Genomic DNA, 26,833 nt, shown 5'->3' with positions numbered 1-26,833 from the left:
ATGGCGGTGCAACATGGCAGCCTTCGTGGAAGGGGACCCGCACCCTATGTAGATAAAAACGGCTTATTCTAAGGTAACGAAAACACAACGATTCTTATTTTCAGGTGATTAAACACTAATGAAAACATACTTATAGATATTATATTCCATTTCTGCTAATAGCTCCTCCTAAATGTTACATACTGGACCTTTAAATGTGTCACTGTGGAGTATTTTGTGTACTTAGTTGAAAGAAAAGAAATCTCAATCTAATTTAAATTCAGGATGCAAAACCAGAAAAGGGAAAAATGGCAACCCAGGTAAATACTATCTGCAGGCACTGTGTCTTCTGCTGTACATACGCTGCATGCATTTCTAAGTCTGTATTGAGGTAATAAACCTGAGTCATCAAGGCGGTGATACAGGACAAGTCAGACTGAAGGAGACCACAAATCAACGAAGACAGCTTCCTCCTGTGTCGTCTGCTTTAGCGCCTTTGTTAGTGTTTGACACAGCAGGTCACACCTGCGCTGCGTTGACTTTGCTGATGACACATTTTAGAACACAGCATTGTGTGGAATTGACATACCTCAGGCATTTCTTATGTCGAGTATGTTTTTTGACCTAAGAGAAGTAGTTTTTCCTCAGTGGTGTAAGGAGCAGAAGACATTTTTAAATAAACAAACTTTAGGCAGTGCAGTAGTTGTGTGGCTAAATAGTGGCAATTGTCTCTCAATCCGCTATTGCTTGTAGAACATTCCATCTACCCAACAGATAAACAAGTAAACTCGGCTTTCAGTAAGTAGAAAGTGAACATACTTTAGTAAAAAGGAAACTTGTGTTTGGAGACTTAATTTCTCATTCTGAGCCTAACGCTTGACAGTTTGACAAAAGTTTTCTCTTAAGTGGACTGTTGGCAGTGTGAATGGAGAAAGAACAATGAGAAAACAAGAAAAGAGTAGGGAACCTGCACACAAAAAATATTTTCTCTGTTTACTCTGACCATCACATGCTGCAGATAAATCCCTTCCACTGTTTACACTGAGTTTATCAATTATTGTTTACAAGGCTGCCACGATTTGTCAAGCCTGAATAATGTAATTCTGCTTCCCCTCGTCTTGTTTATTCTGCCAGGGACGGCTTGTTTATTTTCCAGACAGCCAGGCAGACTTTTCGGAGGTGATGTTGGCAGGGAACTCACTCTTAAACCCGATTCTTCTGGCTTTCTATCTGCTTTCCTGCTATTATTTTTGCCAAAGAAAAGGACAGTGTGATTGAAAGTTGCTGTTTTCTAAACATTTCGATGAGGCATAGCCCATGGTGATAGGAGGTGGCAGTCCTCAGCCAAACCCCATTCTACAAGACATTACTGATCACCTGGAGTCAGTCAATATTACACTGCTCTGTTGACTGGATACTGCTGAATGGGAATGTTAGAGCAGTTCTGTGTGAAGATAGTCCAGTTTATACATGCTAGGCGATGTGGAGCAATTTGTTTATTTTCCCATTAGGTTATTTTGATCGCTTTTAAGTGTTACGGACAGAACAACCAGAGACAAAGGTGAGGAGACTGAGAGAGTTTATTATTACAAAGAGGTAATATGGAATGGATATGAGTGGAAATGATACCGTCCCTTATTTCGCTGATGGTAGAAGGGTTTGGGAACTGGAGCGACACACACAGGAGACGGGAGCCGGGGCTGGAGCGACACACTCAGGAGACCTGAGATTACTGGAGTCGGGATTCGGGGTTCAAAGTGGCGGTAGCCTTGACGTAAGGTCGTGGGTGAGTCCGTGGAGTGTTCGAAGGTAGGTAGCGTAGCTCTGTCCTTCATATGAACGAGACCGGACACTGACTGAGGTGAGGAGTTGTAATTTATAGAGGGGTAGAGTGGCTGATGACGTTCAGGTGTGTGATGGGTGACAGGTGCTGGGAATCAATATGCAGGTGAGGGAGTGCAGAGTGAAGGGGAGTGGTTGGAGAGAACATGACAGACTGTGACATTAAGCCATTTGAAATCATTTAAACATGCTTTATTGTTTGACAGATTTATCTAATTTGTTTTCAGTAAACCCACACTGAGTCGCTGTGCATCTCCTTGTTTTCATTTATGTCCTTTTCGGATACCTTATAACAGCCCCATTAAAAGAGTTTATTTCCTCTCCTAACATAGTGCTTCATATAGCAGAGTAATAATACATTTTATTCAGAGAGTAGCACAGCTGTTACTGTGTTGCCTCACAATAAAAAAGACATTTCGATTTCTGGCCACCTTCTTTGTAGAGTCAGAGATGTTTCCCTCCATTTCCGCATGAGTTTCCTCCTACATAAGGACATGTAAGTCAGATGGAGTGGAGACTCAAAATTGCTTGTAGGTATAAATGGTCATGATAGTTACTGTGTCTATCTATATTTGGATGATAATGGACTGACAACTTTTCCAAAGTGTTTCCCTGCCTTTTGCCCATTGTATTGTAAAAAGGGAGTCATCACTGTAAGTAGGCAGAAGTTAAAATGATTTAATGTATGTGGTTTTCTCAAACCCAAGACATTCAAATCTGGAATTTAAAACAAAATCATCTTCTTTACAAGGCTGGAGACAGCACCTCTGTGTTTGGCCACACAATGAAGAGATCTCAACTTCACACTCCAGTATAACCATTTGAACAAACCTGCCTGAGGCCACAGCTGAGCTGAGTAGAAAATAGCCTAATGCTTTTGGCAGCTCCAATGAACGGACCCTATTCAGTCCCTCTAAAAACAGATATAAACCAACAGAGCAATGCCAAGAGACAGATCCTACAGTTAAGCCAAGCATGGGTTAGACATCAGTCACACTTAGTGATGCATATTTCAACACACATGCTCTATACAACCCAACACAAACACCACATGAGTGTGTATGTGTGGTCGCATTCGCCTGCCATCTGTGAACATACATTTTCAATACTTGAATACAGGTCTTTCTGTTTCAAGCACTGTATGAGAAAGTATGCCATGTCAGCATGGAGAAATAATGTGCTTTTCTCGCTCATCTGCTAATAGTAATACCTACAGAACTTTGAGACATTTTGTCATTTGGGTCCACTCATTTAGCTTAAGGGGTACTCCACCGATTTTACACATGAAGTCCATTTTACTTGTCTCAAAGAGTACTCTGTTACAACAGATGTAAAATGCCTTTGTGGCTCTGGAGGAGCTTTTTAAAGTTTGAAAAAGTAACTCTGATGATGTCACCGGGGTTATCTCGGTTTGGGCTTAAAACCTAACATTTTTAACAGAACGTTATAAACTGGAGGTGTGGAGTTTGAAAGAAGTTGGCATTAAAGAGGTAGACATTTGCATTATGGGAAATGTAGGATCCAGTGTTTATAGAGCTTTACCCACTTCTTCTGCCTGTTTGTGCCTGTGTTTGATTCTGATGACTAGTTTTTTAAAATCTGTCTCTTGTGAGTCCCCCAACTTTATGGAAGAACAATACTAAATCGCTGGAGCTCCCCTTTAAGGTGGATTAATAGTTTTGCAATAAGGGGTTACGTATGTAGCTACACCGAAGGCTATGCCATATCTGATGTTGGCCTCCTCAAAAATGTAACTACACATCAGGGTTATTGAGCTTACAGAGATACTACATGAAGACAGCAAGAACTGGGATTGGTCGGCATGGGTTGCATGTGTTGTTCCTCCAAGTTTCCGATACCGGTAGATATTGTTGAGAGTAAAGACAAAATGAGAAATGTGAAGAAAGACTCAGAAACCAAGCTCTCTGTCACAGTGAATAAACGAACATAAATACTGCTACTTGGAAATAATCTTATATTCAGTAATGAGACAAGGCAAACCTTCCCACCATCACTCATATTACAAAGTAAATGAAAGAATGTAAACATAGTTATTGTGTGGAATAAAATTAAACCGCAATACAGCCTGATCAAATACAGTACATCTGTCTAGTGCTGCCATGGTGATATCAACTGGGGAAATCCAACACTGACCTAATGATCAAAACCTACGTATCTATAGCACAACTCCTGTTAACCCCTTGCGTCAAGTATACATCCAGCTCTGGATCTAATCCACCTCCTGTACTTAAGCATAATGTCATATTTTACCTCTTCCAACTGCTTACTATCCCATCCCACAGTGTCTTATAGTAATAATAAAACAGCCAATTTAATAAATAATTTTAGTGACAAAATCATAGAATTAGTCTTGAGCAAATAAACAGGGATTTTTATTGTTTGTTTATTTATTTACATTATTAATAATTACATAATTAGTCGGGGTAGGAGTAAACATTTTGGGGTGAGTTTTAGTTTAGGGTCTAGGTTAATGCTGACTTTAGAATCAGATCAAAATTTAGGCTACGTTTAAGTGTCACCTTCAGTAAGATGATACAGTTTTTGCAATGTAGAATTCTTTGAGTATATAAATGCTGGATGTGTCTGCATACTGTACATTAATAGACTGTATGGTGCAGTATATTGACTCTGTATGGTCTGTGGTTATGTTCATGTCCAGAGAGTTTGTGTTGGGTGACATGTCTACATTCTCCAGTAAATGGCAGGGCAATGACTTGACGATATATGGTGCCTTGTCCTGAGGAGGAGAGATAAAAGCATTACCTCACTCTGTCCCTTCGCTCCTTCGGATAAGATAAGGGAGGTCACATTGGCTGTGTGAATAGATCGTCTCTAGTTCAGCAGCCCTTTATCTAAGCTTTGCTGTTTAAGCTTTTCTCCACAGTTTGTCTTTTGGACAAAGCATGTAGCATTTGCTGTCCTCCGGCTCACAAATTAATGATTTATTTACTGTGATTGTCTTTCTCCAAGATGAGGCCGCACTATTTGTGTTTTGTTGTTTTCCCATGTCTCTTGGATAAACTTTCCACTTTCAAGCTACACTTAATGCCTGACCTCGGGAGTTGTTGTGTCTGACATCTATTTCAAATGGATATAGAATGGAGGCATTCAGTAAAGCCTCTCGGAAATCATTTCATTTCATGGACATTTGACAGATAAAATTGTGGCTTGGTCTCAAACCCTTTTGTCTGCTCTGGCGCGTCTGAGTCTCCCTCGATATATTAAGTTGTCTGGCTGTTTTAGCTGAATTCAATCCAGGTCAATCACTCATTCGTACACATACACACACATGCATGTGCACATGTAGATAGTATTCAAAACAGCTGCATCTTGGTGTGTACAGCCTCTCTATAAATGTCTTCCCAGGCCTCTGGCTCTGTGTTCACTCTCCCTGTCCTGGCTGAATCCCCTGCCTGGCATCACATCTGTGGCCACAGCTCCTTGGTCTGAGGACATGCGTTGTCTGCAGCACAAAAGCCTTTTATTTATTTTTTTACAATGCTGTGGATGAACAATAACTGTACGTACAGATAGGTGCAGCTAACAGCATCGCAGACCTCATGTCAAAGTATTAACCGTCATGGATTTTCATTTGAATTTTGAAAATAATGCTTGTTTCCACTTGAGCTGTGATTGTTTGTTTGAATCACAGCATCTCTAATCAGATATAAAAAAGACACAAATTCAGAGCATCTTTGTTTCAAATGGCAAAGCTGTGAGCCAGGCTTTTTGTTTGTTTGTTTTTAAACAAAAAGTCATTGACAGATGACACTTGAAGCTGCTATTTGCAGTGTAATTCAACTGCAAATGTCTGCACAGTGCAAGCATGTAGTATTTTGGGCCAAGCCATCTGGCTGGCCACGGTGCTGACTGTGTGTTTTTGGCCAGTGTGGATGTATTAAAGCATAGTGAAAGAATGTGTTCCCATCCACCGCATGAAAATTAACACTACAAAAGAAAATGTTAATTGCTTTAAAATGTAGATAAACTTCAAACTAAAACAAACAAGTGCAAACCTAAAGTTGAATTTATAATTTTTAAGCATCATTTCCCAAGAAAGATAGCTCATAAATTGAAACCTGCACTGGATCCGTACACATTAAAACAGAGACTGGTGTGCAGCAGTGACCCACTGCTACATTAAATTACAGAGGAAGCACTTAGTGTCTTGTACGTCTTCAAATATGGATCTCATCTAAGTTTGTTTTTATGTTTTATGTTAAGCAGGTACATTAAAATATAAAAATGCTGTAGGTTTAATTGTGCCGGGTCCGTCCTGAGTAGCACTGATGCCCAGCTTTCTCAGTCTTATTAAATAGATCTACGCCACCAACATAAAATCTTCTCACTCATAATGTTGTAGTGAGGGTAAGAATATAAATGCTAGTCACTCGCAGTAAGGATAGTGGTCTTATAGCTACATTTGTGTCTGGCTTGAAATGACTGACAGCCACCAGTCAGCACCCACTCTCTAGTGTTTTTCAGCACATAATAATATGATTGATTTGTGTGGACGAGCCAGTCAGTCAGACACTGTCAAGCGCGCAGTGGTGAGCTAAAATGTAATGAGTGGGCAGGTCTGTTCCTCTTTAGTGCTCTGATTAAACAATAGACACTCACTAAAAGGTCTGCTCGCCACTTAACATGCAGACAGAGATGTGCTGCTGTACAGAGGTCAACATATCTGGAATCTGAATAACTGAGACTGTGGACTACGCCTCAAGCTTTTTCATACGCTAGATGTTTCTTTAATAACCAGATAAACGGACTGATTTGTGTATGTGAATTGTAATGATTCTCTAATGCTTATTAGGTCATTATGGTGTTTGAAGTGATTTTTCACAAAGAATGCTGCTGCTACATAACGCTGCCAAGAAATGGCCTCCCCACATAATAAGTCCCAATTTAACCCCTGAGCACATATATTGTTCTTGAGGGAGCCGTCAACTCTCCATCGACTGCTGCCATTTATACAATATGAAAAGAACTAGTTAGCAGTAAAATAATGTAGCTTAACCTCTTGATAGCAATGGTAACATTTGAATCGCATTTGTGATGTATTACACCCTGCCATATGTTGTACCAAGGTCCTTGTGTAAGGGCATATCCGTCAGTGAAAAATGAGCCCTGTCAGGCCCGTTGATTGCTTGTTTAAAAATCACTTTAATGCTTGTAGTTGTTGACAGCCCAGGTCATGTAATAAATGATTTGTTAGGAAGCAAGATTTAACTGCAACATTGTTTTTTTCCACGCCATCCTTTTTTTGTATTCTGTTTTGTTCTTTGACATTGTAAATCCTGAGCTTGTAAAAAAAAAAAAAAGACAGAAAAAGAATTAGGAAAGAAACAGCAGCGATCCTCTGGTAAAATATTTTAGATTGAAAAAACTGAGAATTAGCAGGTGGGTAACATATCACAGAGCCACACAGAGTCTAATCAGGATCCCAGCTGGAGGCGTAGCCATGCTCTGACCCTGTGAAACGACTTTGTCCTCTGCCTCATCATCAGGAAGGTTGGGAGATCAAACAGGAAGTCGTTTTTAGCTCTTCCGAAACAATACTGTGGATGTAATTAGCTTTGTTCCGATAACATTCACACAGCTCATCCCAGAGACAGGTGTGAAACTGTACACCTAATCACATACCTGCACTGTAATCAGGATACAATCTTAATGACCTGTGTTAAATGCCAAATACTCATTGTGCTCCATCCATTCACAGTCTGATCATACTGCTTCAACCCCAGAAGTCAATGAAACAAATGAAATCCATTTCACTAAGGATTACTTTTTTTGCATGAAATGTTGCAAAGCTGTAAAGACAATTTCAATTTAGACTTTTCATTATCTTATAAGACCGGAACTGTAGTTGATAAAGAAACGCTTTTGGGGTTGGAGTGGTTTTCATTTGTGAAGTGTTGGTGTATTTGACATCTAGACATCATTCTATGGGGGAACCTGTCTGTTCTCTCAAACTCAGGACTGGTTGAAGGTGTTAATGAGGGACTGAATAATTCATGTACATCAATAACATCTCTTATCTCATTTGGATGGCCTGTGGCCAGTGAGTGTCAAGGTAAAGTTAGCTTTAGACAGGTCTTTGAATTTGTCTTTAGGTTTCCCTTCAGTTATTTTTGATTGGAAGAGCCTGTAGCCTGTAACCCTGTAGCCTGTGTACCAGAAAAGATTTCCAATATTTTCTCTCATAAAATGAGTGAAAAGAGGAGCTCTCTGAAGTAGCTGTGACTGAAGAAGATGTGGAAGTACTGTATGTGCACTTTATTCAAAGTTAAAATCCTTAGTTATTATTTTTAGAGAATTTTGCACTGAAAACCTCAGTCAAATCTGCGTTTGATATGTGTTTGGTCAGATTTTGATGTTACTAAATTGTAATTGGTGCACAGAAGTGCGTATCCCCCAGCCTGTGGACTTATCCACTGGGGGATAAGTAATTTCTTGTTGGCCATCTCATTGCTGCGTGCAACTGCTTTACAATGCACACCAGAGACTTCCACCGGCTGAGCCGGCTAACTTCCAGTTTAGCCCTCCGCTAACTTGAATGGGGATAAAATAATTAAATTGTGCAGCTCTTGTAGACTTTCCAAATGTTATCGGACCAAATGGATCAAATTATGATTGTAAAACGACTCAGTTCAAAACAATTTATTCACCGTTTTACAGCCGCAACAGTAGTGACGGAGTAGGCTGCAGTGGAGCCTATGACGTAAGCACAAGTTTAACTAATTTGGTTGTGATTGGCCAGTGAGCCCAGTCTTGAACGCACACGCAGCACGCTCTCATGCTCACCCTGAATGACAGGCACACAGAGAGGGCCAGACGGCCGGAAAAGACTTGATTTTTTGACAGTACACTGGCCCACGGGGATTTGTCCCCGTATGCCAGATGGCCAGTACACCACTGAACTACACTATCCTACAACTATTAAACAAAAACAGAAATATGGAAATCTCTCATGTGAAACAACCGAAACTGTTCAGACTTTGGCAGAAAATGGTGTGTTGTAGGAAACCATCGAAGCTGATGAAGACTGTATGTTTTGAAGGCCTTTTGTCATATAATCATCAGTTGACAGTTTCTCCTGCTCAGATAGAGTACAGGTACAGAGCAGTGAAGTTTTTACACCTGCATTTGCTTGTTGATGCTTATTGTGCTGTGTGAAGAAGTCGTTGCTCTCTGTGTTGTTATAAGTCTGGAAATGATAATTAATTCAGAAGGCATGTAAGGCTTTCTGGCACTTATTGTTAGGACTGCTATAGTTACAAAAGGGCCGCTGGGTTTATGCTTCTCTTTTGACTGTGGTGTATTTTTAACAACACTTCAGCTACAGTAAAAGACCAGCTCAGTTCAGGGTGTTACAAACAATCGCTGCATTTTTACTGTCAGTATTTAGCTGAGTTATTGTGATGCTTCTGCTTGATGTGTACAGTAAATTGTTTCTTTGTAATCTTCCTCCTTCTCTTGTTCCTCTCCTTTGTGACTTTGTCTTTGGCTCTCTTCTCTTCCCAGACATGGAACTCGATGTGCAGGAGAAGTCGCAGCTTCAGCCAACAACGGTGTGTGTGGTGTAGGTGTGGCCTATAATGCTAAAATCGGAGGTGAGTCAAGCATACCATTGGGATTTTTAATTGGGAACAATTTTTAATTAGAAATTATATTAATTTAAATTAGTTTTATATTATTTTAATTAGACATAATATGTACAGTAATATTCACATTCAGCTAGGCTCCCTTTAGTCTGGGACCTGAATCAGAATCACAGATTTAGGTGTGTCTTCACATTTTATTATAGACCAGATTTTAAAGCTTTTTATTCAAACCAACACATATTAAAACTCACCCCACCTTTATTTGGCACTTGGCTTGAAACTCCAATCTTTCTGTCAATTAGATAAAAAGCAAGTTCATTTTTTTAAGTGTTTTGTTGAGTCCCACATGATGAGGGAACAACCTAAATTTGGCATTATGTTTTTGCCAAGAAAACTGACTTCACAACCCAGTGGGCATCTTTTCATACCACTGTGTAAATCATCTGCCTAAACAGCTGGTCAAAATAAGACTCTTAAGGCAGGTTCTTGATTAAACAGTAATAAAGCTGTCAGCATGTGCAGATATGCATTAAGAAGAAGATATTCAGAGAGGTCCATTTAAATTAAACCTGTCATTTCAAATGAAGTATCCAATACTCAAAGTATTTTTTTTTTATTGTTGTTGTTTTGTTTGTTTTTTTGTTGTTTGCACTTGATAAAGTATTCCAAGGAGGCTTTTAGTAACTTTTGTCACCTAACAATCTGTCAATGACATGATGGCTGCCAACAAGACTCAGCGGAGCCTGTGGAGCCCTGAGCAGTCCCGTTCACAGATGTTACTCATAACTCTCCTTCTTTGTCTTCATTACCATTCATCTCTCAACGGAGCTGCACATTGGCCCTGTTCTCATAAATTACTCCTTTGTGAATCACGTCATGGGGTCAGTGGATTGTTGTGAACAGCTGTGATTTGTTCCCAAATACCAATTGTGTGTGTGTGTGTGTGTGAGCACAAGCAGTCACATTCATGGGGACGCCTAAATGTGTATCCTTACTGAGCAATGATTAGTGATTAGTGTTTAAAACCTGTAATTGACCCTGCTTGGCTCAATCGGTGTTTCCTTCCACGTACTGTACCTGTTTTCCCCTTTGCCAGCACACACATACACACAGGCACGCTCATAGCTGCATTCCTACCTGCTACTCCTGACTTGCTGGAGCTGCAGGGAACTCGCACAGCAGTGTCTTAATAAGGAATCGTAGAGCCCCAGGAAGTTGATGACAGTTGTTACGACAGTGATTATCATTACTGCTGCAGTACAGCCCATGCATAATGATCGTCAAACTAACATTGTGCTTTATGTTGCATGTTTAGCCCAGTTACGTTTTTTTCAGGCTACTCAGTATTCAAAGTTGTGTTACGCCAAATCCCCACGCCAACAGAGTAATTACTGCTTTGGCTACATCCCTACTGGCATGTGTTTGTACCTGCAGGGCCAGGCAGGTTGTCCAGAATGGATTATTGAAGTCTTAATGTGGACGTCGTCAGTCGTAGTGTTGCCTCTGAGGTCCGGGGTTCCTTTCCCAGTAATGGACATTATTTGAGGGTGGTTTATTTCACGCCTCTCTACAGTTATTAATGTTCAGAGAAGTGATCTGAGGCTGCTCACTTCAAAGGCTCAGACAGGGTTGTGTTCAGGTAAGATGAAAGGTGACATTTGGTGCTACCCTGTGGGCACACCAGTCTGCTGAAGGCGCTGTAAACTCTAAGCTCATTTATATCTGTGTGAGTGTTGTATGTGTGCCTTTCTCTCTTCTGCAGTCTGTTACATTTGTCTACTTGTCTTCTGTGTGTTCGGTGGGGTCAGGAAACGGCCTTTCTTGGTTTAACAATCAGCTGTGTTTTTGTGTATGGGACGGCAAAATAGTGTAGTATCCATCAGAGCGGCATCTGTGGGTGAAGCTTTGTATGCTTACTCATTAAAACTGGAATTCTGTGAAGTCTTGTGTTTCTCCTGTTTTTTTGTTTAGTTGTTTTTGTGGCAGGAAATAGAAGAGGAATTTGCGGATGTTTTTTTTGTTGTTTTTTCCCTCATTTTGACACCTCTCCACCCATCTGAAGCTAAAATTCATACGCTCACTGTCTCTTTTGGTAACCTAATCTGCATTGCGTGTACTTTTTACAGGAGTTCGTATGTTGGATGGGGAGGTGACGGATGTGGTGGAGGCCCACTCTCTTAGCCTCAACCCTCAGCACATCCACATTTATAGTGCCAGCTGGGGCCCAGAAGACGACGGCAAGTCACTGGACGGCCCTGCCAAGCTGGCTAAAGAGGCTTTCCTCCAGGGAATCACCAAGGTCAGTCAGAGAATAAGCTTGGACTTTTAATCTACTAATATCTTCCCTGTTTCTTACTTCTAGCCTCACTGTTAAACTCACATCAGCTCTTAATATGCTTATTCCCTTCCTTTTCTTGTTGAGAAATAGATGAGAAGATTGATACCACTCTTTTGTATGTATGGAAGCCAGCAGACGGTTAGCTTAGCACAGAAACCGCACGCTATATCTTGTTTGTTTAAGCCATACAAAAAACAAAGTATAAAAACAACAATTCGTTGTACATACTATTTCTTTTTCATTCTAGTGTCGAAGTCAGTTTCTCCTTCAAACATTGTTTCCTGTACCGTTGCCCTCCACAGTTCGGGTTAGGGCATAGGATACATTATCGTCAGGCGTCGCAGAGATAACTGGTTGGGGTTAAAGTTGTAATGAGTCCTGGTTGATTTAGTGATACCTGTGGTTACTGGTAGTAGGTCTAACAGCAAGTGCGGTTTAATACTACAGGTCTGTGATCTGATTTTATGCTGCACACGACACAAGTCTGCGAACAGCAGAGCACAGTGAAAGGAATTGGTTACCTCGCTGAGAGGTTGGAGGTGTGCAGCCTGTCGCCTGCAGCTCTAACAGCTTACTGTGGCTGCTGCTGACTGTTCCATTACTCCCTGCAAAATTTCAAACTGATCCGCAGTCAATAAATGCTGAAAATGACGCATTTTTGATGAACCATAGCGATCACTGCTAATCTCACTGACAAATGCATTGCATTTCCTGTGACTAATTCATGATAAAATAATAATAAAGTTCATTTGTATTGCACTACTTAAAATATACAATAATGTATGAATAAGCAGGCAGGCATAGGGAATAAAAAGGAGGAATAAAACTTAAAACAATGGACAACTGAAAACATGTAAAGACAGTGGGTGAATTAAAACTTAAAATAGAGCAGTGCAAGACTTAAGTGCAGCGTCAAGAATAAAGTATAGTGTAACTCAATAGTTAAGAATTAAAATAAACCTAAAAATTTAAAGAAAAATTATGAAAAGGCCTTTCGAAAAAAATAAGTGTTCAAAAGTGATTTAAAAGAAGATACTGATGTAGCAAAAAAAAAAGTCAACTTGTGTTTCGCAAGTTAAATGCTTTTAATGTGAAGCTGCAGCTGTAGGAAATGTTCGGTTTGCATTAGCAGTAACTTAATACAACATTTTTCCAGGAATGTCGCCACCGACACCCAGTTTGTCATACTGCAAATGCAAGGGCTTTCATCAGTGGGCCATAGGCTCAATCACCATTGTGTTACCTCATTCGGCGATAGACAGTGACTTAACGGACATTTATTTAAATGAAAATCTTTGAGATTATTACTTTAAAGTAAGATTGAATTGAGATTAAGCATTGTAGAAAATGACTGGTTGGATGTAGTTAGGGATAAATTCTGGGCTCAGGTTAAGGTGGGGGAAACACAAATCGATGGGGAAACAGACCTGTTGACAGACTTTGACACACCAGGACCAGTAACTCCCTGTAGTCTTTGATGGTAGCCTGCCAACTGGTCCCAAATAAGAAATGGTCTGGCAAATAACCCCCGTAAAATGGTGAATTTTCATTTTTACAACTCAGTTTTTGTATGGATTAAATAAACGAGATATAACATGTTAATTACTGAGCTAATCTTCTCATCTAACGCTCAGCAAGGAAGCAAATAATGTAAGTGTTTTTCCCAAAACATCGAACTATTCCTTTTAAGCTACATATGGGGCAATTTCTCTCATGCCAGCAAAAAAGGTTGTTGGAAATCTATACAAACCTATACATTATACTGTATCATTATTTAATGGAGGATGTCTCTCTGAGATGTGCTGTAGAAAAAGACAAACTCAAGGTGAGTTTGTTAATTGCCCTCTGACTAGTCCTTTAGGGTTGGATAGAGTAAGACATTGAAGAGTATGACATATTATCTAAGGCTAATGTCATCATTTCTCATGTGTCAGCATGCCACATCAAAAGACATTAGCGGAACAGCTAAATGATAAATGTGAGATGGGAGAAAATAGAAACGGAGCAGCAGTCACTGATGCAGAACAATAGTTAGATTCAAAGACGGCAGTAATTAGCGTATAAACAAGTGAAACTGCAAATTTTCTGTGGAAAAGAATGACTCATGTCACATCCCTAAATGTGAAATGCCCCACATATCACGGCGTGTTAGTGAGAAAAAATTGCCTTACAGCAGCACAACAAGACCTTTATGGTTCAGCGTGTGTTTTCCTGACAGTGAGATAACCCCTGGCACTGAAGTGGTATCATCTGGCCTCTGTAACCTGCAGCAAAGGCAGCATCAGGTCATAAATTGGGCTGGAAGGTTTAGGAGTATTAGCTAGAGCTTAACAGACTCTTGCGTTAGGATTTAGTATGATTCAGACAGCATCATACATACAGTAGAAGGATATTTTTCCCCCAACATCTGAACAGAGGTAATTTGTGAGATGGAGATATAGGAATCCATAAAGAAAATCATGTTTAAAAACCTCTGAACAAGCTCATTTAAAGTCTCTGTTCATGTCAAATCGAGTTCCCTTTGTACACTTAAAATGTGATTAACAGCGCGGAGAAAACAGTGTTGCAACAACAGCGATAAGGAGCAAAGATTCCAACATCTTTACATTTGTCGGTGAAGCCAAAATACTGGAACTGATGATGTGGCAGGACTTTTATTTTTGTAACAGCCAGGCCAGACTCAAGCAGGCAGACAGCAGAACAGACAGACAATCACAATCTTTAACAACAGGAGTAGCAAACATTCCTGCAGCTTTTCCATCAAATACTGAAAACAGCAAGTTTTTATGTTCCTTTTTTGTAGTTTTGTGTATGTGTGAGTGATTGAGAGGGAGGAAGGAAGTAATGGTATACATCTGTTTTCTCTCACCTTAATAATTTCTTACTTGCAGTCTGTAGTTTCATTGTTCCTGCTCTCTCTGTACAGTTAGTGGTCTCTCTGCTTTCTTTTATCTGTTCCCTTCATCATATGTATTTCGTAGTTTCTTGTTTTTGTTCTCCAAAATGAATAAATTATCCCACTTGGTTTAAACTATAGGTGGAAGAAGAAAAGTTTTAATCTTTCAGTTTTACTCTGAATGTCACAGTTTCTGGGTTGCTGCTTTCACACTTTGATGAAAAAATACTTTAATTGTTTAATTAATTTTTGAATGATAGGGTGTCATTAACGCTGAATAGAAATACGAGTTGTGATTTTGATAATAACATTTATTCATTTGGCACTTTTCAAAAAACACTCTTTTTTCCCAGCTTCTTGCGCTTCCCAGAAGAACAAATCAAAGGCAGAGAGATAAGATCTAACAAAGAAGAAAAAATACTTGCTAAATATATTTGTAGAAGAAAACATGACAGCAAAAGTAAAACTAATTAAAAGCCTATTTTAAAAATATGTCTGTAAGACAAACAAAAGAACACTGAGGTTGTTCTCCACCCGGAGGCTATTTCAGAGCTGTAGATCCTTGACTGCAGATACCCTGCTGCCCTCTGTCTCCAGCCCGGCCCCAGGGACAGTCAGCAACAACTGGTCAGCAGACCTCAGGCTACCATCAGCTATGTATTGAGAGTAAGAAGGTCAGCAGTGTAGGAAGGGGGCAGACCAACCCATACCTTAGAAATAAGCAGTACAACTTAATAAATCAATTCTAAAGGCCACAGGTACCCAGTGCATGGAAAAAATTAAGAAAATGTGCAAAAAGTTTCTACAACCTGTGATGTCCCTGGCAGCTGTGTTTGGTTTTTCTACAAGTTGAAGATGGTCCATCGATTTCTGGGGCATTCCAGCGAATAAAGAGTTGCAGTAACTAATCGGCTGGAGACGAATGCATAAAAAAGGACAAAAGGAACAATCCAATCTTAGCAATGTCCCTGAGTTGACAAATGACACCCTTTGTTACTTTGCTAAAATGTTTAGTGAAATTTGAATCTGAGTCATAAACCTCCTCAAGATTTCTAGCCTCCTGTTGGCAGTCCAGACCCAACTTGACTAAATGTCTGTCTCATATATATGTGTATTTTATGAGCATACAATCTCACTGCCAGATATCATGTTGTCATTAATCAGGGTCCTAAATTATATTCCGTTTGAGTAGATTTTGTAATTACATTTCTTCTGTTTGTTATCTGATGTTCTGCGGCAGTAAGTCGCCTGACATTATGATGTATTAATAAGAGTTGTGCCTACAGCGGTTCACTGACAAGGCATTTAAGCAGTGAGACAAACGTCTTTGTCGAAGGCAGTTTTTCACACTTCAGCCAGCTCTTGTTAGTCTTTTTCTCTTAACCTATACTGTTTGTATCAGTGGATTACAACTATATGAACTTATATATTTTTCTATACCACAGGGACGAGGCGGACGTGGCTCCATCTTTGTGTGGGCCTCGGGTAACGGTGGCCGGGAACAGGACAGCTGTAACTGTGACGGCTACACCAACAGCATTTACACCCTGTCCATCAGCAGCACCACGCAGTCCGGCAACGTGCCGTGGTACAGCGAGCCCTGCTCTTCCACCCTCGCTACCACCTTCAGCTCTGGAAACCCAGGGGAGAAACAGATAGTGGGTGTACACACACACACACACACACACACACACACACTCACACTCACACTCACTCACTTTGAGCATCTAAGATTTTGTGTAGGATTGTTTTCATCCTTCAAAATCTTTACCACACTGTAAATGTCAGCATTGCAAAAATAATCATACATCTCGTACTGTGCATTGGCCTTATCAGTCAGCCAAACATTGATGCTGGTACATACCTACAAAAAACCCTTTTGGAGTGTACATACACATTAATCTTGTCTTTCTCAAATCAAAAATAGGCATCAAAATGTCAAAATCAGAGTGACTGAAAAATACAATGAGCAAAGCTGACAGACACTGAGAGATGCCACATGCTTCCTTCAAGCTGCTTGTCAGCTGAAGAAAGAATTGCCTCAGGGACATAGAATAACATAAAACAACTATAAATCTGCCATTCTCTCCCAAATACACCAGAGGCATGCTGCAGGCAAGCAAACACAACTCATCAAATGGATGAAAGTCATTTTAAAATGTACCGCAGCAGTCACTTTGTATTGTTGTTCAGTAGTCAGAAGCTGTCATTTGTTGCATCAGTAAGTTCGTACATCCTTCTTTTATCCAAAACTAGTATTTATGTTCACTGCATTTTTGTGTTTGGTACATTTGTGTCTAGACTGTCAAATTACAAGCAGACCAGTCTTTTAAACAAATCCAACATGGACTCTGAAGTAGCTCATTTAGTGGACGGATTTGGTCACCTGACATCTCTTGAGGTACTGGTTATGTGTTACTGGGTATTTAGAAAATGCTAGGTTTAAAACTTGTTTGCAAAAGTAAAATGATAATCTGCGTAGGGCTGCAACTAACTATTATTTTCATTATTGATTAATCTCTTGATTATTTTTTCTCTTAATCAATTAATCACTTAGTCTTAGTATAAAATGTCAGAATACAGTAATAAATGCCCATCACAAGTTCTTAGGTGACGTCCAACAGTCCAAAACCTAAAAATATTCACTTTAGAATGATAGAAAACCAAGGAAAGCTGGAACCAGCAAATATTTTGACTTTTTTCTTGACAAATGACTTCACCGATAACTTGATTATTATCATTGTTGATAGTTTTCTGTCGATTGATAAATCGATACATTTTCAGCACTAAATCAGTGAATACAACCAAAAATCAATGAATGAAATATGACAGTGTTTCAGTGTTGTTTTATCCAGTTGAGATCTAACAGATGACCTGTGCAGACGCCTGCCCTCCCTTTGTTTACTCCTCTGACACGTAGACTTCTTTCCACAGATAATGGCCATTAGTGCCACAATCTGCCAAAAGTTGCAAACCAAGAATCTGTCCCTTAACCTTCACAGCTCACCTTGCCCTCTGGCTTCTTGTCATTTCTGACGTGTCCCCATCGTGACCCAGACAGGCCTCATTAGCTTTCTGGCATTGGCAGAGACAGAGAGCAGAGGTATACCCGCAGCGTTAACATACATTGTCTCACCACCACCCGAGCTGGCTGGGCTGATTTGGCTGACATTCACTGCCCCGGCTGTGACCCTTTGGCAGGGATCCACAGACCTTAGACTGAGCCTACCTGCACTCTCTTCTCTCCTCCTCCTCCTTCCTGTCTCCAATTGCTGCTGGCACTGCTCTCATTGTCCACAGCTCTCTCTCAACTTCTCTCACCATGAACCTCAGTCATGCTGAAGTGGGAAACTGAATGTGTCATATTAACTGTGTCCAATCTCCTGTATTTATGTGTACTTCACTCTCTTCTCCTGTCTCCAAGGTGACCACAGACCTGAGGCAAAAGTGCACAGACTCTCACACAGGGACGTCTGCTTCAGCGCCATTGGCAGCTGGGATCATCGCTCTGGCTCTAGAGGCCAAGTGAGTGAGAACAACACAGCCTCTTCCAATAATCACATAGCTATTTTTGTAGTCAACCCTGTAGCCAATACGCATTTACCGTAAAAAATCAATAAAGTAAACACTTTTGAAATGTAATTGTATCATAAACGTTATTTGTTATGCTCTACCATGCACTCGCAGGAGGTGTGTGTGCGTGCGTGCGTGCGTGCGTGCGTGCGTGCGTGCGTGCGTGCGTGCGTGCGTGCACTCGCGTCTGGAAATGCGCACACGCGTCTGGGAGTCGGCGCTGGCCTAAATCCCAGCCCAGAAATTCTTTACCCAGCAAATTAAGCTTTTGATAATCAGTTAATTAGCAAATCAGCAGCTGCAGCCCACACAGACATCTGAATACCTGTAGGGCCAGTAGTGAAGATTTTAAAATCCAGAATGTCTCTCATTATCGCTCACTTAGGACTCCAGGTGTCAGAATCCAAGTTTCTGTCAGCAGCTCTAATGTGTTCTCCATTATGGCCGTATCTCTAGTCATATCTTGTGTGTGTTAAGTTCTCTTATCAGTCGGCCGTCCTCCACTCTGCGTAATTCTCTTCATTTCCACATTAGCGATTAGCTGACAGCTGTCAAATCCAATCCAATATTACCTCGCAGCCCGATTTCAGTTAAGGTGTACATCCTCAGAGTCCCAAGTTTATCTCATCATTGTCACCTCTGATATCATAAAAGAAGTGCACTGACTGACAGATTTAAGGTTTACACCATGCAGACTATCTCTCAGTTTCAACACCAAATTAGAGTCAGTAGTTTGGTGCCTGTCAGTAGTCTGCACCGCTCCTGAGAGGCAGCAGTAATAACAGGGTGGCTAGTTTATCAGACTGGGACCACACTGGGATTCACAGAGATGGAATCATTTAATAGGCAGAATGTTTTGGCTTTCTGGTGTTTTATTATTTTATTATTTTCCCCTTCACTCTTGGCTGAGGTGACATTGAGTTGATGGGGGAATCTTGTCCATTAATAACACATGAGAGGATGTGAGATGTGAATGCTGATGCGGAGAGTGGCGGAGGTGATGCGCCACAGTGCAGTTCTGTGTTTCTATTTCTGTCTATTGTGGTGTTGCACTCAGTAAGCAGTGTGATTCATGGTGTGATTATCTTAACCCACAGAGCAGTTTTTTCCTCATTGGTGACTCAAAGGCTTCGCGTCTGAATGCTTCTCTGCTGTGCCTCTTAGTAAATCTATATAAAACAAAACAAACTTTTTTATTGGGCTTCTGCTGTGTGGAAGGTGACCCTATCCCCCAATCCTAGACCTCATTAGAAACTATCATTACAGAGAGGTCTAGACACAGTCCTCCACAGTATTGTAGCCACTGTTTGACTGTGTTCCCTGACCTTTCAACACAATAGGTTATGATGTACCTTTTAAAACTGGTGTTTTATGACAGTGTTGAAGCCATAATGTGAGCCCATACCTTTTGTTATGGTTGACAGACATATCCCTCTGGGCTTCCTCTACGTCTCAGTGTAATATTTCAGAAATGTATGTCTGTCCTCACTGTATATGCTCAGGTCGATCACATATCAGGTGTGTCTACAGACTCCTGACCTTTTCCATATCCCATAGCTCCTCACATTTCCTCTGCAGTATTGTCATACACTTGAGGTCGGTAAAACCTGGCTTTTCTCATAATGTGCATAATGTAGAAAATAATACCTTCAGAAATTACATGACAGAAAGTCAATACAGTTACTCTTCTTTCCTTCCTGTATCTCTGCAGCATGAATCTAACCTGGAGGGACATGCAGCACCTGGTGGTGAGAAAGTCCCAGCCCGCACACCTCAGCGCCGGAGACTGGAAGACCAACGGAGTTGGACGCAGAGGTAGAGGCTGGCAGTCCAAATCAAGCACAGATGGTATCATATGGCATTTTATTTGTGCCTCAATCCTGAGCCCACAATGGGACATTTTGTGCACAGAAAAATATATTTTGTAAGCACATGAATTATATTTTGTAGACAATTCATTATCATGCAACGGATCATTTAAGCAAACAAAAATCTATTCTGTGCACAGTAAATGTATTTGAGTGTTTGCTTTTATGCACATAAACACACAATAATAACGTCTCTCACTCGGTTTTGAACTCCCTGTTCTGTGCACTCCAAATCTTTCAAGACTTGCTCTCTCACCATCTCTCACTCTGCACTCTCAGGTTTGCCTGCATGCTCGCACAACCTGACAAAGCGTTACAGTATCAATACCACAATTTTAGCCAATCCAAAAATTGGGGTAAAATTGGTCATTTGTGATTGGCTGTTTGCCTAGTTTTATGAACCTTCATGAAATTCCACTTGTATGTCTCTACTTATTATATTATATGATATTGTAGTTAGCTAACCTCTCCCAGATAAGCAGTAGCTAACAAAGCTGGTTATGACTTGATAATTGCCAGCTGGCAAGGCATTGTAATCATTAAAGTCCAACTGAAATTAAATTGCATATTTTTTTCTCTGCAACAGCCAGACAGCAGCCTGCTACACAACACAAGAGCCACAGACTCTGAACAACAACCCACACTGGCTTTCCTGCTAAAGTCTCCTCCTTGTCTAACATACAAACATGAATGAACACATTTCTTGTCTTTTGCCGCCAAACAAACATTGACCAGTGAAAAGTGGACTGCTAACACCATTTTCCAAGCTAGATAGCTAATTAGCTGGTAAGCTGCAGCACATTAAGCCACATGTAAACTTCCCAAGAAAAGATCCCTTTTGTCCATTTAGATGCTGGTGGGGTCCTTACTCTTCAATCCCACTAACAACATGCTGTCTGCCCATGGCTTGTGTGCTACAGCACAAGTGTGTTTACCTTGTCTCTCATTCTCCTGCTGGGGCTCAGCCTGCCAGCTGCTTTCAATCAAACAGACACCGACATACTCCTCCAGCTGGCTGAGACAAAAAGGAGCATTTGTGATATTTCTCCAAGACCTTTTTTTCTTCCTTTTAATAACAAAAAAAATGATTGACAATAAATTTAAAAAACACTTTAAGACTTTAATGTAGTTCTTGAACTTTACCAGGGGCACAGTTAAAATCAGTATTTTTGAAGGAACTGCATTTATAATGCAGGATTGAGGAACGAATTGGATAGTTGACTGACTGTAGTTTATCTTTCTGTGATGTTATCTCATCACCACCACCCACCAACCTGCCACTCTCTTTATCCCTCCATCTTTTTTCTCCACAGTGAGTCATTCGTACGGTTATGGGCTCCTGGATGCTGGTGCTATGGTGGCATTAGCACAGAACTGGACCACAGTGGGGCCACAGCATCAGTGTGTTCACAACATGCTTGCAGAACCAAGGTTAGAAGGGTAACCTAATATGTGTCTGTGTCTGTGTCTGTGTGTGTGTGTGTGTGTGTGTGTGTGTGTGTGTGTGTGTGTGTGTGTGTGTGTGTGAACTGCAGTGCGTTATAGTCTCTTTATGAGCACTTGTGGTTCTATCATCCAGCTCAGCCTGATAGATGTCATCGTATTCTCCTTGGAGGAGGGACGGTCACGTACATTTGTAGCACAGTGCTATTGTCTGTGTCCATTTCTGCAGCCACACAACATTAACCACTCTCCCCTTCACTTGTCAAACCTGCAGAGACATCGGGAACAAGCTGGTGTTCAGCAAGAGTGTGGATGCCTGCTGGGGACAACCAGAGTATGTCAGCTCTCTGGAACATGTTCAGGCTCGCATCACTCTTTCCCACAACCAGAGAGGAAAATTGGCCATTCATCTCATCAGCCCACTGGGCACGCGCTCCACCTTGTTGTTCCCCAGGTACACAGTGAAACACACCAGCAGTCGAGCCCTGATATTAATCTTTCTTCGCCTGTGATTCTTTCACACACACAGACAAACGTAATGTGCATGTTTGTGTGTACTATAATTTTAGTTGTACACAGATACTCCCACAAATGTACTGGGAAAAACACACTTTCTGCTTTCTACCTCAGAATAAATAACACAAACACATCGTCTCTCCTCTTTCAGGCCCAATGACTTCTCCTCAGAGGGATTCAAAGACTGGGCCTTTATGACCACCCACTCATGGGACGAGGATCCTCAAGGGGAATGGACCCTGGAAATAGAAAACGTAGCAGCTAATGGACGTGACTATGGTAACCCCACTCATCGCCATTAATTGTTCAGTCTGGTTACATCACATCAAGCCTACATTCATGCCAGTATTCACTGCCCCCTCATCAACTCAAGTTCTCTTGCATATTTTTCATGCTTCTCTAAATAGCCTCTCCTCACTTCCCTTTTTTTCTGTCACATTCCCTCTCTAATGATTCAGTTTGTACCATTTTTGGTACCGGGGGGAGCGGCTCTCAGAAACACAGGAATGCATCTCTTCCTCTGCTGGTGTTGATCCTCCTCCAGTGTTGTGTTTGGTCCGTTCTCATCACGTGTTTCCTTTCCTTCCACCCCCATATCCTCTTCTCAGCCAGTTCACACTGTTCCCTCTCTGGGAAGTGTTACATTGATATTTTCTTCCACATCTCAATACCCCCGCCCCCCTCCTCTCTCTCTCTCTCTCTCTGTCTCTCTCATTCTCTCTCAGGTGTGCTGAGTCAGTTCACCCTCATCCTGTGGGGTACTGGACCCAGCGTCATCAATCCCTCATCATCTGACTTCCCTCGGCCGTCCAACAACAGCTGCAAGACCTTTGATGCCCAGCAGATTTGTATCGGTGAGATCATTTGGGCTTACACTGACACACAAACTTTGAACAGGAGCCACTTAAATTGAATGGACTCATTTGTATTGGCGCTGGCACACAGTCATTGTTACAAAACAGGCTTTTGGTCAGACTGTGTTGGGTATTCCAACTTGTGAAAAGCGAGTGTTGTGAATACAGATTGCCCATTCACAAGTCTCTCGTGCATCTGTTTACGCTCGCACTATGAATATGCACATTGCCATATGTCATATTAGTTTGAGTCAGAGTGTGGGGCGTATGGAGGAGCAGCAGGGGAGATTCAAACTGCGTCAGTGGAAGAGGTGTTACGTTGTCAGCAACTGTTGAGGAGGACGACTCCCTCATTAAAAGGCAGATGAGTTCGGAAGCTTCATTCTGCTTCCAAGTATTCAGACGCTTTCTTCTTAATCATTCCAGTCTTCTCTATAATTTTGTTAAAATCTACACTTCCAGAGTTACTGGTAACGCTTTATTTTACATGTCCCAGTTTCCTAATAACTTCCTAGAAATTAACTGGAAGGTGTCTGGAAAGGACTTTGTAATTTGGTGATAGTTATATAGAGAAAAAAGACACATTGTTCAATTGGCACAACTTCCATTTCCTGGTTGTGGCCTTCTTTTAACAAATTAACCATCTGTTAGTCTTGAGATAGCAGATCTTTTGAAAATACAAAAGTGTAGAAGTCTTTCTGCGTGGTTGTAAACATGCAAGCATACAATTCAACAAATATAAAGAATAGGATTTGTAACAAATAAAAGAATATTTATATGGGTTTAGATGGGTCATTAAGATTTTAGCAGTTCTTTCAAGGAAATTCCTCTGGAAATCATATAGACTGTGCCCAACTGCTATTTACAGTAACTATAGTAATTATAGAATTTCAGGATTTTTTCTCAAATGAATGAGTTATTATGTGTCAGAACTCTATTTCCCTATAACTAATTTAAAAAACAACTAATTAGAACTGAAATGATTAGTCGATTAATTAATTAGTCAAACTGTTATCTTTCAAGCAAAAATACCAAACATTTGATGATTCCAACTTTTTTTCAGATGTGAGAATTTGCTGGTTTTCCTTGTCTTACATTATTGTAAACTGAGATATTTTGGGTTTTGGACTGTTGGTCCGACAAAAAAATTACCACTTTGAGCTCTGTGATGGCCATTTTACAGTATTTTCTGACCTTTTACAGGCCAAATGATTAATCAATGAATCAAGAAAATAATTAGCAGATTAATTGATAATGTTAATAAAAAGAAAAATCTGTTGCAACTTCCAAGGAAATTGTGAAGAAATTATGGGATTTGTAAAAGTGTTACTCAGTTATTTGTGGATCCCATTTTCGTTGTGTTTTATTGGACTGTATGAGACTTAACTTTTTCCCTTCTTCAATCTCCCACACTCCATCCAGAGTGCAGCCCCGGGTTCTCCCTCTTCCTCCAGGGTTGTGTGAAGTTGTGTCCTCCAGGCTTCACCTCAGGGCCACAGCTCCTCAACCTCTCCCTGGAGAACTGGGTGGACTTGTCCTCCGTCCAGGCCTGCCTGCCCTGCAACCCCACCTGCCTCACCTGCTCTGGCACCGGGCCTACAGACTGCCTGTCCTGCCCGCCTCACAGCCACCTGGTCCTCACATCCTGCCTGCACCAGAACCAGGTCCAGCGTAAATCCCCACTAGCTGGGGGACTCCAGGGTGACGGAGCCCAGCCAGAGGGGGAGATTCCAGCAGCAGCAGACAACAGCGAAGAAGGCGAGGAACCTCCAGGGCTCAGCGTGGCTCCATCCACTCAGCTGCCTGCCATCGTGGCCGTGCTCAGCTGTGCCTTCATCCTGGCTGCCTTCGTCGGGGTCTTCCTCTTGCTGCAGATGCGCTCAGGTGGCGCTTCTTTGGGCTGGAGGACCAAACTGCCCTCTGTGTATTCAGAGACGAGAGGGGTGCGGGTGGGCTTTGGTTTTGGCTTTGGCCCTGGACGGGAGAGGAAGGCACGGATATGCTACAAGGGGATCCCCACTGTGTGGGGGGATGAGGACATGATCGCCTACCAGTCTGAATCAGACAGCGAGGAAGTGGACAGCCACAGCGAGCGGACAGCTTTTATCAAGACACAGAGCTCAGTCTAGCTGAATCTGCTGTCGTGGTGTCACATCCCGGGCCTCATCAGCATTTAGATCTGATGTATGGAGCTGATACATGAAGGAGAATCACACAGGCTCAGAAAAAACACAAAATGCAGGCCTTACTGTCCCATCAGCACCCCATCCAAATGCATTAAAGAGTCAATCATTTGTTTTTTCATGTATTTATTTACGTTTGTTAATTTATCTGATTAATATTTTGATGTCAGATGTATTTATTATGCATTTGACACTGTCACCAATTAAAGGTGTTATGCAACTGTATTACTTAATTTTACTTTAATGACCAGTTTGACCATATTTTGTCCAATTTGTCAAAGAGGTATTTCAGAAATTTAGCATTGCTCTCCCATAAACAGAAGTGTCAAAATCAAAGCAGCAGAGGCTGAGACATCCTGACTATTAGTCCCAAGTATAGATCAAAACCCTGATTCCTACATTTCCCATTATGCAACTCAACCACATCATTCATTAGAGCCCCCCTGCTCAATTAATGCCCATGTCTTTTCAAACTCCGCACCACACAAGCCCAATAACCAATCAGAGCTCTAAATAACCCTGATGACATCATCAGGGTTATATTTTCAGAATTGAGCTCCAGAACTACAGAAGACATTATCCAGCTATTTTCACAGGCTGAAAAGTACTTTATAGTAGTATTTTAGATTGTGGGCCTGGCATTGTAAAGTTGAGATGCTGTTCATTAATAGTAAGAAAACTTTAAATTGAAGATTTCTGCAGCGTACTGGGACAGCATAATAAAACATCCTGCAGGCTGTTTGATAAGCAGGAGACTGTGGAGGATGCTCTGTTTTCAATCAAGGCACAGTGGGAATCGCCACCGCAGCATAGACATATCAGATCTATCACTCACAAAATCTCATTGACTTGTAGTAAAGTAACACTGTTTTTGAATTAAATTTTTTTTTTAAACATTTAGCCTGAAGCTGCTTGGCTGACCTTTACAACATTTGTTCTACTTGGTTGCTGCTGGTAAGAAATAAGATCATTTTCTCTTCATTTTCCCGACAGAGCATATATTGATTTGGGGGCTTCTCTCCCAGAACGTCTTCATCAGGGTAAAGCTCTTTCCCTTTCTATTGTGAGCAGCATACATTGAAAGAAAAAGACCTGCTTTATTTCCCATCTAACTTTCCAGACTTTCCGCTACACAAGTTGAATCAAAGCCTTTGGATCTAAAGGCCAGAATGGTTACATGGATTAAGAAATGTAGAGATCTTGTATCACATTTTCTATGTTTGTTTTATATCCTTTTTTATTTAACTGACAGTGGATGTTAATATTGTGGAGATCAGTTTCATGCTGGAATAAAATGAATTTGGCTGTTTCATAGATAGTCTTTACTGCCAGATTTTATAACTTTGGGTTTTATGCATCTTAAATTCAGCTCCTGACATACAAACACCACCCAAGAGAACAGATGGTTCATCGCTTCTTCATGACCGCATATCATTGTTGCAAGTGTGTTTCCTTCACTCCGGGCGTTTAGCTTTAACAGGGTGCCAGCGCTCTGTCTTCTCCCTGCTATCCAGTTGCAGTGAATGCGCTGCCAAAAAGACTTCAAGAAACAATTTTCTCAAGCTTCAATATGGTGGCCCCTTAAAGTTTAAAGTAATATAAATGGAAAAGGTTTGTATGCATGTGGAAAAACAATGCCCGCCGGTAGCAGCTTTGTTCATTAGCAGCTTTCCTCTATAACACCCTCTACAGAGGCAGGTAACTAGGTTCATGGGT

General features: G+C 41.1%; 1 protein-coding gene across 8 annotated transcripts in view; it reads left to right on the top strand.

Moving 5' to 3' along the window:
• furinb (furin (paired basic amino acid cleaving enzyme) b) overlaps nucleotides 1–26,431 on the top strand; it is a 76,356-nt gene extending 49,925 nt beyond the window's left edge. For 6 of the 8 annotated variants that reach the window (XM_044194927.1, XM_044194929.1, XM_044194924.1 and 3 more), the window contains 10 exons: nucleotides 9,367–9,455; nucleotides 11,573–11,745; nucleotides 16,126–16,338; nucleotides 18,105–18,205; nucleotides 19,965–20,101; nucleotides 21,435–21,552; nucleotides 21,839–22,018; nucleotides 22,232–22,359; nucleotides 22,806–22,934; nucleotides 24,357–26,431. In XM_044194927.1, coding sequence (XP_044050862.1) covers nucleotides 9,367–9,455; nucleotides 11,573–11,745; nucleotides 16,126–16,338; nucleotides 18,105–18,205; nucleotides 19,965–20,101; nucleotides 21,435–21,552; nucleotides 21,839–22,018; nucleotides 22,232–22,359; nucleotides 22,806–22,934; nucleotides 24,357–25,063 — 1,975 coding nt within the window. In that variant the 3' untranslated portion in view covers nucleotides 25,064–26,431. Of the gene's footprint in view, nucleotides 1–1,570; nucleotides 1,789–9,366; nucleotides 9,456–11,572; nucleotides 11,746–16,125; nucleotides 16,339–18,104; nucleotides 18,206–19,964; nucleotides 20,102–21,434; nucleotides 21,553–21,838; nucleotides 22,019–22,231; nucleotides 22,360–22,805; nucleotides 22,935–24,356 lie in introns of those variants that run through there. The other 2 variants (XM_044194931.1, XM_044194928.1) reach the window with 2 other exon arrangements.
• The last annotated feature ends 402 nt before the right edge of the window (nucleotides 26,432–26,833 follow it).

The sequence above is a fragment of the Siniperca chuatsi genome, linkage group LG4 (genome assembly GCF_020085105.1).
Source record: "Siniperca chuatsi isolate FFG_IHB_CAS linkage group LG4, ASM2008510v1, whole genome shotgun sequence".
NCBI classification, from domain to species: Eukaryota; Metazoa; Chordata; class Actinopteri; order Centrarchiformes; family Sinipercidae; genus Siniperca; species Siniperca chuatsi.
Note: the sequence above shows the minus strand (reverse complement) of the source record. Positions and strands in the feature narration are given on the sequence as shown.